Source organism: Manduca sexta, chromosome 26 (genome assembly GCF_014839805.1).
Source record: "Manduca sexta isolate Smith_Timp_Sample1 chromosome 26, JHU_Msex_v1.0, whole genome shotgun sequence".
Lineage (NCBI taxonomy): Eukaryota > Metazoa > Arthropoda > Insecta > Lepidoptera > Sphingidae > Manduca > Manduca sexta.
The window spans coordinates 18,893,439-18,907,049 of record NC_051140.1 but is presented as its reverse complement, the minus strand read 5'-3'; the positions used below and the strand labels follow the sequence as shown (position 1 = coordinate 18,907,049).

At 34.5% G+C, this 13,611-nt stretch overlaps 1 protein-coding gene across 1 annotated transcript; it reads right to left on the bottom strand.

The window, feature by feature from the left end:
• Positions 1 to 2,350: 2,350 nt before the first annotated feature.
• On the bottom strand, positions 2,351 to 12,669 carry LOC115448491 (peroxidase). The gene is made up of 12 exons (XM_030175917.1): positions 12,434 to 12,669; positions 11,039 to 11,178; positions 8,417 to 8,581; positions 7,967 to 8,154; positions 6,995 to 7,199; positions 6,475 to 6,672; positions 5,911 to 6,055; positions 5,037 to 5,193; positions 4,524 to 4,691; positions 3,702 to 3,900; positions 3,173 to 3,278; positions 2,351 to 2,712 (listed from the first exon to the last, which is right to left on the bottom strand). The coding sequence occupies exons 1-12, from the start codon at positions 12,559 to 12,561 to the stop codon at positions 2,598 to 2,600; spliced, it is 1,914 nt and encodes a 637-aa protein (XP_030031777.1). The 5' UTR covers positions 12,562 to 12,669; the 3' UTR covers positions 2,351 to 2,597.
• Positions 12,670 to 13,611: the final 942 nt, after the last annotated feature.

Genomic DNA, 13,611 nt, shown 5'->3' with positions numbered 1-13,611 from the left:
TATAAATATAATTATATACAATTGAAATGTATCTTTGAAAGGTTATATAGGTTATTTAATACCTATTAATTAATATCACGAATTGTTTTCACGTATTACAAGTGCAATTATGTTCACCTACGTGATTACTAAAGTATTTCATCTTACACGCGTACATAATTTACGTCTTTTATGTCTGAAGAGGTGTACAGGGGCTCAACTGGTACACCCACTTCCCGCCGCGTGTATTCCGGCCCATAATGTGATAGGGGGTGAGCCTATCGCCATATTTGGCATAAATTCCAGGCTCCGGACTCATTTTGGGAAAAACCCAATATCACTTTGCCAGACCAGGGGATCGAAGCCTAGACCTGAGCTCTGCAGTCGTGCTGTAATACAACAAAGCCACGCGAGGCAGTATATTCATCATAAGTAGTATTTCCTCTGTTACTAGAAAATGTATAATTTAATACGTCTTTTACCGTTGAACAAAATAGTGCACACACATAAACAAATAATTGAATTATTTGTAATAAATAAATTAAACATTTTTGCCAAACGTGCTGGTGGTAAGATTTTTATATCCGCCCGAATAACTACCACCGTTCACAAAGTGTAAAAACCGCCAAAGTGGCCGACGTAAGTGTGTCGCGTTCCGGGATCAGCCTGTGTATATCCTACAAACAGGCCGGCATAATTATGTTGACTAGAGAGGGATAAATATTTCTCATTGGTCGATACTCTATCTGGACCCCACTCCGGTTACCATGAGTTGATGTGAGGTCACTTTGCCGTGTATCCGTTAATAAAAAATACGACTATATTTTGCAAAGCAAAGACATTTTTATATTTTTTCCGCCTTAGGCAATTTGCGTTTAGGAGTAGACCAATCTTCTTAGGACCTCCTTTGATTGGTACTTGAGTTTGTTCGAAGCAGTTTAAGGTATATTTCACTATGAATATGATAATATTGTACAGGTCTAACAAAAAAAACTTTGAAGTAAAAAAAATCCAATTTCGATAGGCCTTTCCTATTTGCATATAAAATTACATATCTGAAAAATTTTACTATCATTCAATTTGCATTGTTTGCATTCATACTTTTTTTTTATTGCTTTGAATGATGAGACCCTTGCCATTCATCTAATGGTAAGCGATACGACTGCCTATAAACAGTAAAAACACCATTCAACACCTTGAATTATAAAGTATTGTTTAGTATTCTACTGCGCTCGTCATCCTAAGACGAAACGAAAGATGTTAAGTCTTATTATATCCAGTAGTTACACTGGCTACGATGTCCTTCAAACCGGAAAACAACAGCGACTAGACGCTGCTGCTTGGCGGCAGAAATGGACATTGCGATGGTACTTACCCAGGCGAACTCTCACATATGATAGAAAGGATGATATATAAAAGTACTCACAATGTATTGTTATTCTTTCTATAGCGTCGCAGTTGTTCTTTCGTCGCAGGTTTTCCGGTAAAGGCATCGTACAACGTCGCCTGAACCGCGGCAACCGAAAAAAAAATACCAAGCAACCACATTTCCGGATGAGAACCCGAACACGAATCGTGTGGTTGTATTTTATGTCCTTTATTACGACACCTTTTATCATTAATTGTCATTAATTTTGTTACTAAGTGCATTAAGTGTTATCGTTAGTAAATTGTTATTAATGTTAGTTATATTACTTTGCTGATATTTTAAATGCGACTAACTACGATTTTTTGTAATATGTAAGGAAGTTCGTTGGATGTAAACGCAAAAATCGCTTAACGGATTTGGATGAAATTTGTCACATGGATGGACCAAATCCTGAATTAATTTATAGGCTTACTATTTATTCCGGCAATTAACTCCACTGTGAAAAAAATTAAACAGATCACGCTATGAATTGTTTTAGTGATTAAGAGTCTTTTGCAGCGAGAAAGGCAGGCACGCGGGCGAAGCTGCAGAAAGCGCCTGGTCTAATATATTTATACGCTATGAACATTTTAGATAGCATTGTAATAAAAAGTCCTAGGTGTTTCATATCTAAAAGTCGGCCTTGGTAAGTATTAGCAATTTAATAGACCGCATTCATCTACCTTATTCTGAGACTCAGTAAAATCTGGCTACCCCTTCACGGATGAAGGCGTGATGTGTGTTTTGTTTTCAGTACAGTAAAATATACTGTATCTCGTGGTAAAAAGGTGCATTCTAAATATAAGGCTCTCAAGGAGGAAAATTGCGTCCTTTAAAAGTGATCAGATCCTCGGCAGGTACACTATCATTACAAGAAATATTTGGAGTGAATTTTGTCTGCTTTATTCATTATATTAGGCGCAAAGCAAAGAAAATATTGTATTTTTTTATTTAAAAGCCATGTTAGATAAATAATATTTTATTTCTGTATCCTTCGATGTGAAAACTACAGTAAACATTTCAAAATTATCTCTAATATAACAAAATTATATGTAAGTCTTATGTTATTTATATTTTGTCACAGTATTTCAGAAATGTAGATATCTATCCAAAAAAATTAAACAAGTGGTATGGAGTCACTTTGCTGTATAAAAAAAATACATTTCTGGAATATTATATTAAATACACAATATATATCTTCATGTTTAAATCAGTGTTCTCTCAGATTCGGGTTTTGCTTCCACACATCGCCAGGGTAGCACGAGTTATCCCTCCAAGCCCAGAAGTTTATGCTTGGAATGTGTTTACAACTACACATCTCATTTCTGAAACAAAAGGTAATTGAACTTAAATTCTATCGAAATAGAGTTGATATATGTTTGACCCTTTTATCTATGGGGTTATATGTGAAAGAATTGGACCTAATTGGATGCGTTTATCTATTTCAAATCTAAATGTAACGGTCTATAAGTATGCTTTTAAAAAGGTTTTAAAACAAAATAAGACATTTTTTTAGATCATTTCACATTTTTGATTTCATGATTATTTATGAGGTTTCTTGAATTTTCCACTTTTTATCATATATTAATTTTATATGTCGATAATGTGCTATAAACTTTGTATTCGATTTTATTGCTATTTGTTTGCATGATCACATACTGAAATCATATTTTACAATATAAAAATTGAGTATTGCTTTTGGTGACAATGAGATATAACAATCAGATTATGTGGTCTTTTGAATTTCATTATCTGTTTTCTTTGTAAATATCTTTGTTCTCTCACCCTGGTCCAGCCTTCAAAAACGCATGCGGTTGAATTTCAGTTACTGTATCTGCCACGTCACACAGAAGCCTCGCGATGGTCGCTTTCCTTATTTCCAATAGTTGTTCTGAAAAGATTATCTTGTTTAAAACAAAGTTGAGTTTTTCGACGCATTTTTTATTTTGTTTGGACTTGGCAAATTGATCTTTCTATACCTGGTGGTAAGTAAAGTTGTGTCTATCATGTTAGTAAATAATACGCCCGTGGTCACAAATATTACCTAAGTTCAGAGCAATGTTATGATCAAATATCTTTTACTTAATGTTTTCAGAATGACCCCTTTCAAAAGTACGTTTGTGGGACATAAAAAAGAACGGGGCGCTGTGGTTGGTTAATATTGAGATACCACTTCAACTGACTGCCAGATAAATAAAGACAAAGAAAACTATAATTTGCCGACACTATGCAGTTGGGTGTGACTTAATGTAGATGAAGAATCCAAGTGATAGTAATGAGGAGGCTTAATACCCTTCTTCCGAGGAATACTCACCGATATTAAACGCATTCGGTCTTTCCGAACTTTCGTACCAATGTCTATCAGAGACAGCATTACGGACTAGTTGTTCAACCACGAGGCAGTAGAACGTCGGAGGAACAAAACCACCCTTTATCGGCTTCTCGACCCAAATAGCTGCTATTAGATCCACGTCTTCCACGTTTTCGTAAAGGTCTCTGAGCACTTCTATTCTCTAAAAAGATAAAATTTTAAATTATATCGTCATTGGCGTACCTTGAAAATATTTAATAATATTTGTACGACTAATGTGTCATAATTTGGTGATAGATCTTTCTCAGCGTGTTACACTCCAACCGTTATAACTGCCAGTTACACCGAACAATGTCGCGTAATGTGTAGGCCGTCTCCCTGTGTGGCCATCTGTCCCCGACTTACCCTATATGTTATACAAAATAAAGCTTAATATTTTTGAGTTACTAGATTTTTAATGCAATTATTTGGACGGAATATTACAAAGAACATTTGAGCAAAAGGCAGAAGACAAAAATTTTAAGAGTTGATATTAATGTACGATTCGGGTCTTTCAAGTATTTAACAAGAATATTAAACGTAGACACAGAAAATTTTCAATTTTATATATGTATAAATGAGTAATACATAGTAACGCATTTCTTTGATATTAAAAGGTTTTGTGCTGTAAAATCTTATTATATTAATGGAAAGTTATCATAATACCGGCGATCGTTTCGTCATTCAATTAAAAAATATTGTATAGACTATATTAAATATATGCTCTTGCCGCAAATTAAGCCATAATTGACAGAAACCACGATCCAATTAATTAAAAATAATTACCTCACGATCGATAATACCGATCAAGTCGTCCCAAGTCTTGACGGTGTGTCCGAAACAGAACTGTCTGTACTTCACATAAGGCTGGAATCCGAAGTATCTGTTCTTGGATACGTCGTTTGTAGTTAGGTCCGATGCTCTTTGGTGTGGTCCGAGACCGATTTCTGCGATCTAAAAGAATAAAAATTTCATGCTAATAGACATAAGTAAATATTATTGTATACAGAGTTTCGTAGGCACTATGACGTCTATTAGTCGCCTCTATATAATTCTTTGTATCTAAGATATATTGTGTTTGGTATAACAGCAATTTATGTTTTGAAATGTGTGCTACTCCAAACTCCCAATGAAATGGGATAAGAACAAGAGATTAAGTATCAATTTTCTTCTTGTTTCCCCTGCGCCATGCATAATGCTACCAGCATAATTCAAATGCCCAATTATATGAGTAATCATGGTTTACCATGAGTCCATCATCCATCGTCTTATCATCCAATTATACAAATGATGACTCACGTCAGGATCGACAATGTAGTCGATGTTAGCACTTCCTTGCCTGAAGGTGCCTTGCGTCAAGTAATCAAGGTTGTCGTCCACGTCCAAGAAGCCTGTTCGCAGCGTCAGGTTCACGATCGGGTACTTCTTAAGGTAATATCCATGTTTGTCGTACATTCTAAAAAATGTTCATTAAATATGAATGAGGAGCTATATTTTCATTTATAAAAGTACTAGAAGACCCGACAGCGGTTGTCCCGTCTGTCAATCGCTGACAGTTATTTCAAACAATTGACAGTTATATAAAATTTATATTTTCTTGAAATTTTCTTAAATTTTCTAATTTACCGCGTAATTTTTTGTCATTTTTCTTCCATAAGAACCTTCTCCTGACATTAACTAGTGAAATAAAAAAAATAGTGAAATCGTCCAGCCGTTCACGCGTGATGGCGTGACGAAGGGAAATAGGGATTCATTTTTATATATTATATAGATTGATAAAAATGGTAGTTAAGTTGTAGACAGTGCCTGCCAGTTGCTCTGTTGTGTGCAAATATTTAAAACCACACTGTTTGACCCTGTAACATAATGTCGCAACCAGCCATTGTGACGAAACGTTCGCCATCTGTATTAAAGTCCTTGTCTAGTTTATCACAAAATAAATTATTATATATATATTTTTTTACTAGCAATATATACATGAGGTGTATTTAATAAGTGTAAATCTTCAGTTCATTATATTGTGTCTTACAATAAGTGTTTGTTGTTTGGAACAGATAACTTTCAAGCGGTAAAATATATTTTCAGAAATTAATATTTATTTTTATGTAAATAGAGTGTTTTATTAATTCTTCCTGTTAGTATTACTAGACTTTAATTCATGATTTTAACTCACTTCAACTCTCCCTCTTGCATAGTGTGAACCCATCTCAAAACAAACGGATATTCCAAAGACACCTGGGGTATTATGTCAGGGTTGTAAATATTTCTGAAACCTGGAGACGGGGATATAACTCCATCCCTTATGAGGTTTTGACGTCCTGAAATTTATAAAAAAAATATCTTCAAAAATCTTTTTGATAAAAATAGGTCTAATCTGTATGACAATTATAGATATAAAATATTTAATTTGTAATTTTTTATTATTTGACTGAGTAGAAGTAGGTAGTGTTAGAACGCCTTATGATATGTGGATACTACCACCTGTGTTCTTTAACAACGCCAGGGATACAGCGAAATTTCTATTACCGCGAGTGTTTATGCAGTCTGTCATGAAAATATAACTAGTTGTAATCCTTCACATATTTTATACGATATGACAAAGTGATCCCACTGCGCCTGATTGCAAGTGAAGTAAGCTACACATAGAGCATCCACTGACGGGATATGATTGTCCCTCGTCAGTTAACACTTATGTCGACTTATTTGAAACCGAATACGGATGTAAAAAACCGCCTACCTAACATAATCGGCAAAAGTTCGTAATAGTAGATCTGCAAGGAGATAGCGATATTGATGTCTCGTGCTGTGTAGAATAGCCTATCGTCATCCCAGCATGGGTTCACGCGGGCCAGCTGCCGTGCAATGAAGTTGTGTAGCCTCCAGAACCATATCGCCATGATGTTGATACCAGCTAATGTGTTCGCACCGTCTTCCGCTGCGAAATTTGTATTATGAATTAACTAGGGTAATTACATGTTTCGTACAGTTATGTCGTCTTAAAACTTAAACATATTGCATTAATATGACAAGCCTTGTTCAGGAACAATTATGTGTGTATACACAATTGGACCCAACACCTAAAAAGAGACATGCAGCGTAAAATTACAATAAAGTTCGTATCGGTTGTTTTTACTAGAACGACACTGCATAAACTATCCGGTTTATTCTGGTTTTGGTTCTGACTGAAATGAGATAAACTGTATTCTCTGCACCTATATCTTTGAATCAAGTATAAAACTGATCGATTGGTAACTCACGCATATTATGACAGCGAGTTTCCCTCGGTCTTTCGTTTAGGAAGCAGACATGAGCTTGCGTCTTATAACTGGGCGGAAATATCCTTCCATTGGAAACCTCGAATTTCAATAAACCGCCTTCGAACAGCCTCCCTCTTTCTAGCAAGCCTTTCAGTACATTACCGTAAATAACAGACAAATCTAGAAGAGGCGTCGACGATACAATCTGAAACCAAAGAACACATGGCAATAAAAATCAACGAATAGTGGATGAAGAGGAACAGTCAGTTGTATATCTACCTTTTGGGGATATAGATCTGAGTTTTGGTTTATTATATTTTTAAAGCCAAACTAACAATTTTTTATTGCGATGAGTAATACCACCATAGATAAACATCTATAATATAATTAATAAACTATAATTAAATTTTGAATAAGTCAGCAACAGTTAAAAAAAGACATGAGAGTCCCATCTTAATAGAGTAGACCAGCTCAAGAACAAACAGACAAACAAACAAAGAAAATAATAAGACGAGTATTTAGGTATTGTATAAAAATAAAAACCCATCAAAATCCTTATTTGGGTCTGAGAGAGACTTATATTATTTATGTATAATGGATAATTTGTCACCGGTTTTTTCACCGTTATCAAACATGTTCTATGTCAATGTCCACTTTAAGTTATTTATATTGAACTAGTTCTTCATCAAGAATTCTGACCAACTTTATTAGTGTAATAAAAATCATTAAAGTAAAATGTTTTTGTTATTTATGGCGGAACTCGCGAATACTGGTGAGGTAACAGTTGTTGCGTTTAGAATTGAATTTTCTACCTATCTATTTCTCTTCAACCTTATGATTCCATTTAAAAATTACCTTTAACTTTCGTGATGCCATCGTAGTTCTTTAATGTTGGCTTAGTGATGATTTTATCTACTACAAGGTCTTTTCTTAATACTACAGCTTGGCGGTAGAAAACAACAGATATCTTACCCTTTCAGGCGTAGTACCATTTTTGATACATCCAATGGACTGAAAGGATTCAGGCCTGGTCATGTTAAGGCATCGGATGTCGGAGAAACGATGCACAGGGTCATCATCAGGTATTTTGTTCGGAACACAAACTCTGTCCGTCTTCCCCTTGGGGGCGCAACAATACGGCTTCCATACAATATAGTTCACTGGAATAATGTCATATTTTTTAATTCTGATTTTTAAGACTTCAAAATAACGAGGTTCTGTATTCTACCCGTATGTATGTTCACTTGGTAAGACGGCTGGGAATTTGACTTCTGCTCAAAAATAATGGATCATGTGATAATAAAACACCCATTTCCATAAAACTAAAATAATTGTACGTATTCGACTTTTAAGGAAATTATTTGGAATTAAGAAACGGTCATTAGTTGCACTTCCTTCATTATGAAACGCTTATTCATTTACCTGTATCATGAAGGGATACTATATCAGCAGACATGAACACCAAGTCATTGACAGCCAGCTGAGTGAATATTTGGCTTGGCACACGGCCCTCAGAGAGGAGGTGCGTTCTTAAGTGCCTGGCGAGAGGTAGGTCATTGCCACTTTTTGACTTCCTTGGCTCGAAATCTGTGAAGATCACACTTTATAGCTATATACATACTATAAGTATTCAGTTAATTTTCTTCGCTACATTTTGTAATATGATCAATGCTTCAAAGATCGTCGGCTGGGAAAGACCTTATAGTATGTACGACAAAATTTGAATAGCTACAAAGATGGGAAATTGATGTTCGACGAATAAAATTGTTCCTAGCTCTTATAGATTGGCATTAAAGGCTTTTATGGCACAAAGAAAGAAACTATCATTTGAAGTTAAGCCGGGTTTCCTACTTGCATTATAATGGGACCAAGTTGCCAACAAAATGTTAGAAGTAATTTTCTAAGTAGATATTTCCTTGGGTCTGTTAAAGTAAGGTTTATACTATTATACAACATTATAATGAAACATATTTTTCATGAAATTGCAACAGGTGAACAAATTAACATAATAAAATGCAATAATAGCGATTTCCGTCTAGTGTATGGAAACAAATATTAGCATATGCTGGTCTTTATCCTTGTTGTCATGCGTTTTTTGGAAATAAATATTACCTAAGACTTTTTCCTTAATAGGATTTAATTAAAATTGCAGTTGAACATGCCATATTGCAAATGAATGCTATCTTCTACCGTTATTTGACATTGAAATGGGTCTTGTTTCTAAATAAATAAATAATCAAACATTTTATTAAATCTGCTGTGCATACGGATTTCTCTGTTATGTCGTATAAGTTTAATGAGCACGAAATTAAATAAACCGTTTACATACATTTGCATGAAATTTAATGTGTGTTTCATTAACGATGCAGTGTTTGCTGTAGCATTTCAATACACAACCCCGAGAGACATTCAAATAGAAAAAAGAGACTTTAGCCAGGTAAGTTCACCATAATTTGCCATTGAGGACTTAAAAATCTTCACATACACTGTCTTAATACTTATTATTAACCGGAATTCCTTTCCTTAAGTTACTCCGATTGCCACTGCTCAATCGGAGCAATGTCATGGGTGCTAAAATAAAACAAGTGAGTTGATTCGACCTTACACAAACACGATTTCTCATTTAAGGCGATACCTCAAGGTCCATTTTCATACATTTTGTTTCACCTTTAATCTGGGTAACTAAACAAGTATTGGCAAGTAAAGAATTTAAATTCACGTCTAGTTAGTGATTAGTTCTCGCAGTTGAAGAAAAACGTAAAATAATTAATAATCATGGATATTTCTGCCTTTAAAATTTCGTCATATTAAATTTTAAAGGCCAAAATATCCATGATTATTAATTATTTTTACGTTTTTCTTTCAACTGCGAGAACTAATCACTAACTAGACGTGAATTTAAATTCTTTACTTGCCAATACTTGTTTAGTTACCCAGATTAAAGGTGAAACAAAATGTATGAAAATGGACCTTGAGGTATCGCCTTAAACAAGTTTTGTGTTCACGTTTATGTATATATCATTAAAATGTAATGCCTTTTGTTAACAATAATTGTCGAGTGAATTAATTGTTATTGCAATTTGATTAAGCAATTATTTTTATACATTTTTGATAGTTTTCAACTGAGTATTTGATCACCTACGGTAATAATAACATATGAAACATTACAGAAACGTGTCAAATTCATCATTGAAGACAGAAATATATTAAGTACGCTGGTCTTGGACACATTGACCTCACATAGATATTGTTTCCTAAGTTCATCTGAAGATTAGAAATAGAAATAAAACGAGATTTGGGATATAATAGCGGTTTTATGTTTTACTAGATAGTCGGATACGAACTAGCCTGTATGTTAATCTAGGATATGGTCTATACGTGTATGAAACTTGATCCAAATCCGCTCAAGGATTAGCGCCTTAACTTCTAACAAACATCTAAACACTCGTATTTATAATACTAACTAGCTGTGCCCGCGGCTTCGCCTGCGTGGAAACCAATGCATCACAATTTTTTTCCGCGTAAATCCCCGACTCACAAGTTTTTTTATAACCACGCGACCTCTTCAACAGTAATCGTTATATTTCAGTCAATTTACTGAAAACCGTAATGTACTATTAATTTAAACCATAATTACACGATCTGTAAAAACCATAAAAAAACCTTTCTGTAGATTTTGAGAAAATCGATCAAATACAGACAGCTTTCGGGGACTTTATTTTATAACATTAATAGATAAGATATTAAGAAGTAAGAAAAGATAGTGTAAGAAGAAAATCTAAAAAGTCAAAATAAGATAAAATAGAAGAAGGCACCTTATTAGTATCTAATTTAATTAGAAAATGCTTTGGAACGCAACTTCTGTACTTTAAGAATTATACGGTTGTGTTCTATTACAACAGGTTGATATCATCTGAGTAGCGTCTTATGTCGTTCTTACAATGTCAAAAGTATTTCTTTTGCATTAGACCAGTGTAAAAGTCTAAAATCAATTAACTAGAAGTATTTATAGAAGAAGAGTTTTAAAGAATTGATCGAACATACCTTTGGCGTAAATGGGTGGTAGTACTCTATAGAATGGGGTGTGGGTGGCCCCTCTAGTGGGGTTTTTGAGATTATTGCATGACCCATCCACGCGTCTCCATTCATTTGGGTCGCATGGCTCGATTTCGTTTACACACCAACTGAAAGTGTATTATTTTTTTTATAAAATTGCAAGAAATACGATAGACCTTAAGTATATGATTAGAGAGAGGTATATTCCCACAGATTGTATGAATTTTAGGGGGAAGGTTTGCGAAAATTTGTGCATTATTATGATTACCAGTACTCAATAAAAAAATTCAAATACTTAATACATAAAAAATTGTATCATCATTAAGCATATAATTTCGGTAATTCGCATTAAAAACGCCGTGTAACCAAAAAATGCAACAAGTAAATACGTAAACAAAATGAAACAACATTTTAAATTCATACAAACCACATTATATGATAAATTTACCTAAAACAACTTTAAACGGTACGAATCAACTTAATTTGCATAAAGTTCAATGTTCTTATTGATTGAACATTATGTGTCTAATTTAAATAATTCGTTCATAATGAACATGTCTACCGTTAAGACATCCTGACTTAAGATACAAGCTCTGAGTCTTATCGAGGTCTACAAGTCGTATACAGCTGATCCCTATAAACTATTCTAAACAGAAACTGCACGTTAATGATAAAAATTAGTTATCAAACAAATTTCACTCTAATTGATCCAACGATTAAGATCGTTTAAAGAAATCATATAAGCGGCGATAGCGTAGTTGAGAATGGATCGGACTAGCGAGACGAATGTCCACAGGTTCAAAACCCAACGCACGCACCTCTGACTTTTCTAAAGTTATATGTGCACGCTTTGTGAATTATCGCTTGCTTTAAAGGAATCATCGCGAGGAAACCTGCGTACCTGAGTGGTTCTCTATAATAATTTTGATGCCGGCGTGGTGGACTAGATCCTAACCTGCTCAGTAGTAGAAAAGACCCGTGCCTAGTAGTGGGACAGTGTATAATTCAGGGCTAGTAGGAATCAGTCCTATTTAGTCTTGTGTAGGAAGGTAGTATTTATTTAAAGAAGGTGAAGATTGCAAGCCGAGCGGGTATATTGCTCGAAATAAATTAGGGATCACACAAGCATTTCTTCCTTTGAGAAGATTTAACTAAATAAGTTTTAAAAAAATACGCATTATTTTTCTTTGTGATATGAATAAAGCAAGAAACAATTCAACTTTATTTAAAAAATGTTAAAAATTCCTAGGAAATTAACATCACCTAAGTGCTAGTTACTCAATGTAATTTGAAATGTACAAGTTAACCACGAACGATTTATAGAGCATATTATACAGCTTCCATAACTACCATTTTACTAGAAATTAATCAATAAAAACTTACAAAGTGGTATTAGCTTTGTCGTGTCGCTTCAATTCCTCGCGTGTTATAGTCTTCCCATAATATGAATCGTAATACAAAGCGCAGTTAACACAATAAATGCAACAAAAAATTAATAATATTTTTAACATATTTAAGGATTATTATTAGGTGCAAAAATATCGTACCGCGCGAACGTACGAGCGTATTGTGAATATCGAAGTGATCTTGAGTCGTTTGTTCTACGGTCTAAATTGAACATGTTCGCGAAACGTTGGCGTCAAGAACCGGCCAAGTTGGAATAATTATCTGACCCAAAGTTCCGCAACGAAGTTCTAACAGTATCTAATTTAGGTTTATGATTTAGCTTACATATTATTGCAGACGCCGCGAGAGACTTCGTTTTAAAATATGAAGGAATGTTGTTTATGCTACACTTGAATACAAGCAAAACATCGGGTAGGCAAATAATTTCATGAGATCGTAGGTTAGGAGACATACCAATATTATACATAAAATAGAAGTATCAATGCGACAGTACATACATGATATCTTTCCCCTTTTCAAGGGTAGGCAGAAGTGCACCATACCCACAATTCGACAGCCGAGTTAGGTCCTACATCATAGAAAGCAAGTCTATTATTTATCTGCCTCAATTCCAGACTCCGAGCTGGTACTGCACAGAAATACCCCATATCACTTTAACTGGGAACAACACGAGATCTCAAAAACGTAGTTGTATTAAGGCAGTCAATAATCAACATAAATAGCTCTAGAATAAGGTTTCTCTTATCTAGAAGACGCTGGGTACTACTTTATCATGTTTATATGGGGTGTCAGGCGCCAATATAGTTAATAGAGATTCCAAAACTTAACAATATGTTGAAGAGAGAAATAGCGCATCATTCGAAGAGAATTGTATTTGAGTGACAACAGACGGCGCCACAACCAGATTAACGGAAACGTCAAGCAGGAAGCTTGAGTGTGGTCGCTACTGGACTGGCTAACTAGTTTGACAATTGAAATGTCTCCAGAAGTCAATATATGTCCTTGTTTTTAAGAATAACTCCCACTTTTGAATCACTCATCGAGTGGGAGCGCAAGGGCTATTTGCTTTTGGATTAATAACACTTATATTTGGATTAAACAGTCCGTGACAAATTCTGCCCGTAGCATACAAAAATTTCTTCAACATGTATTTG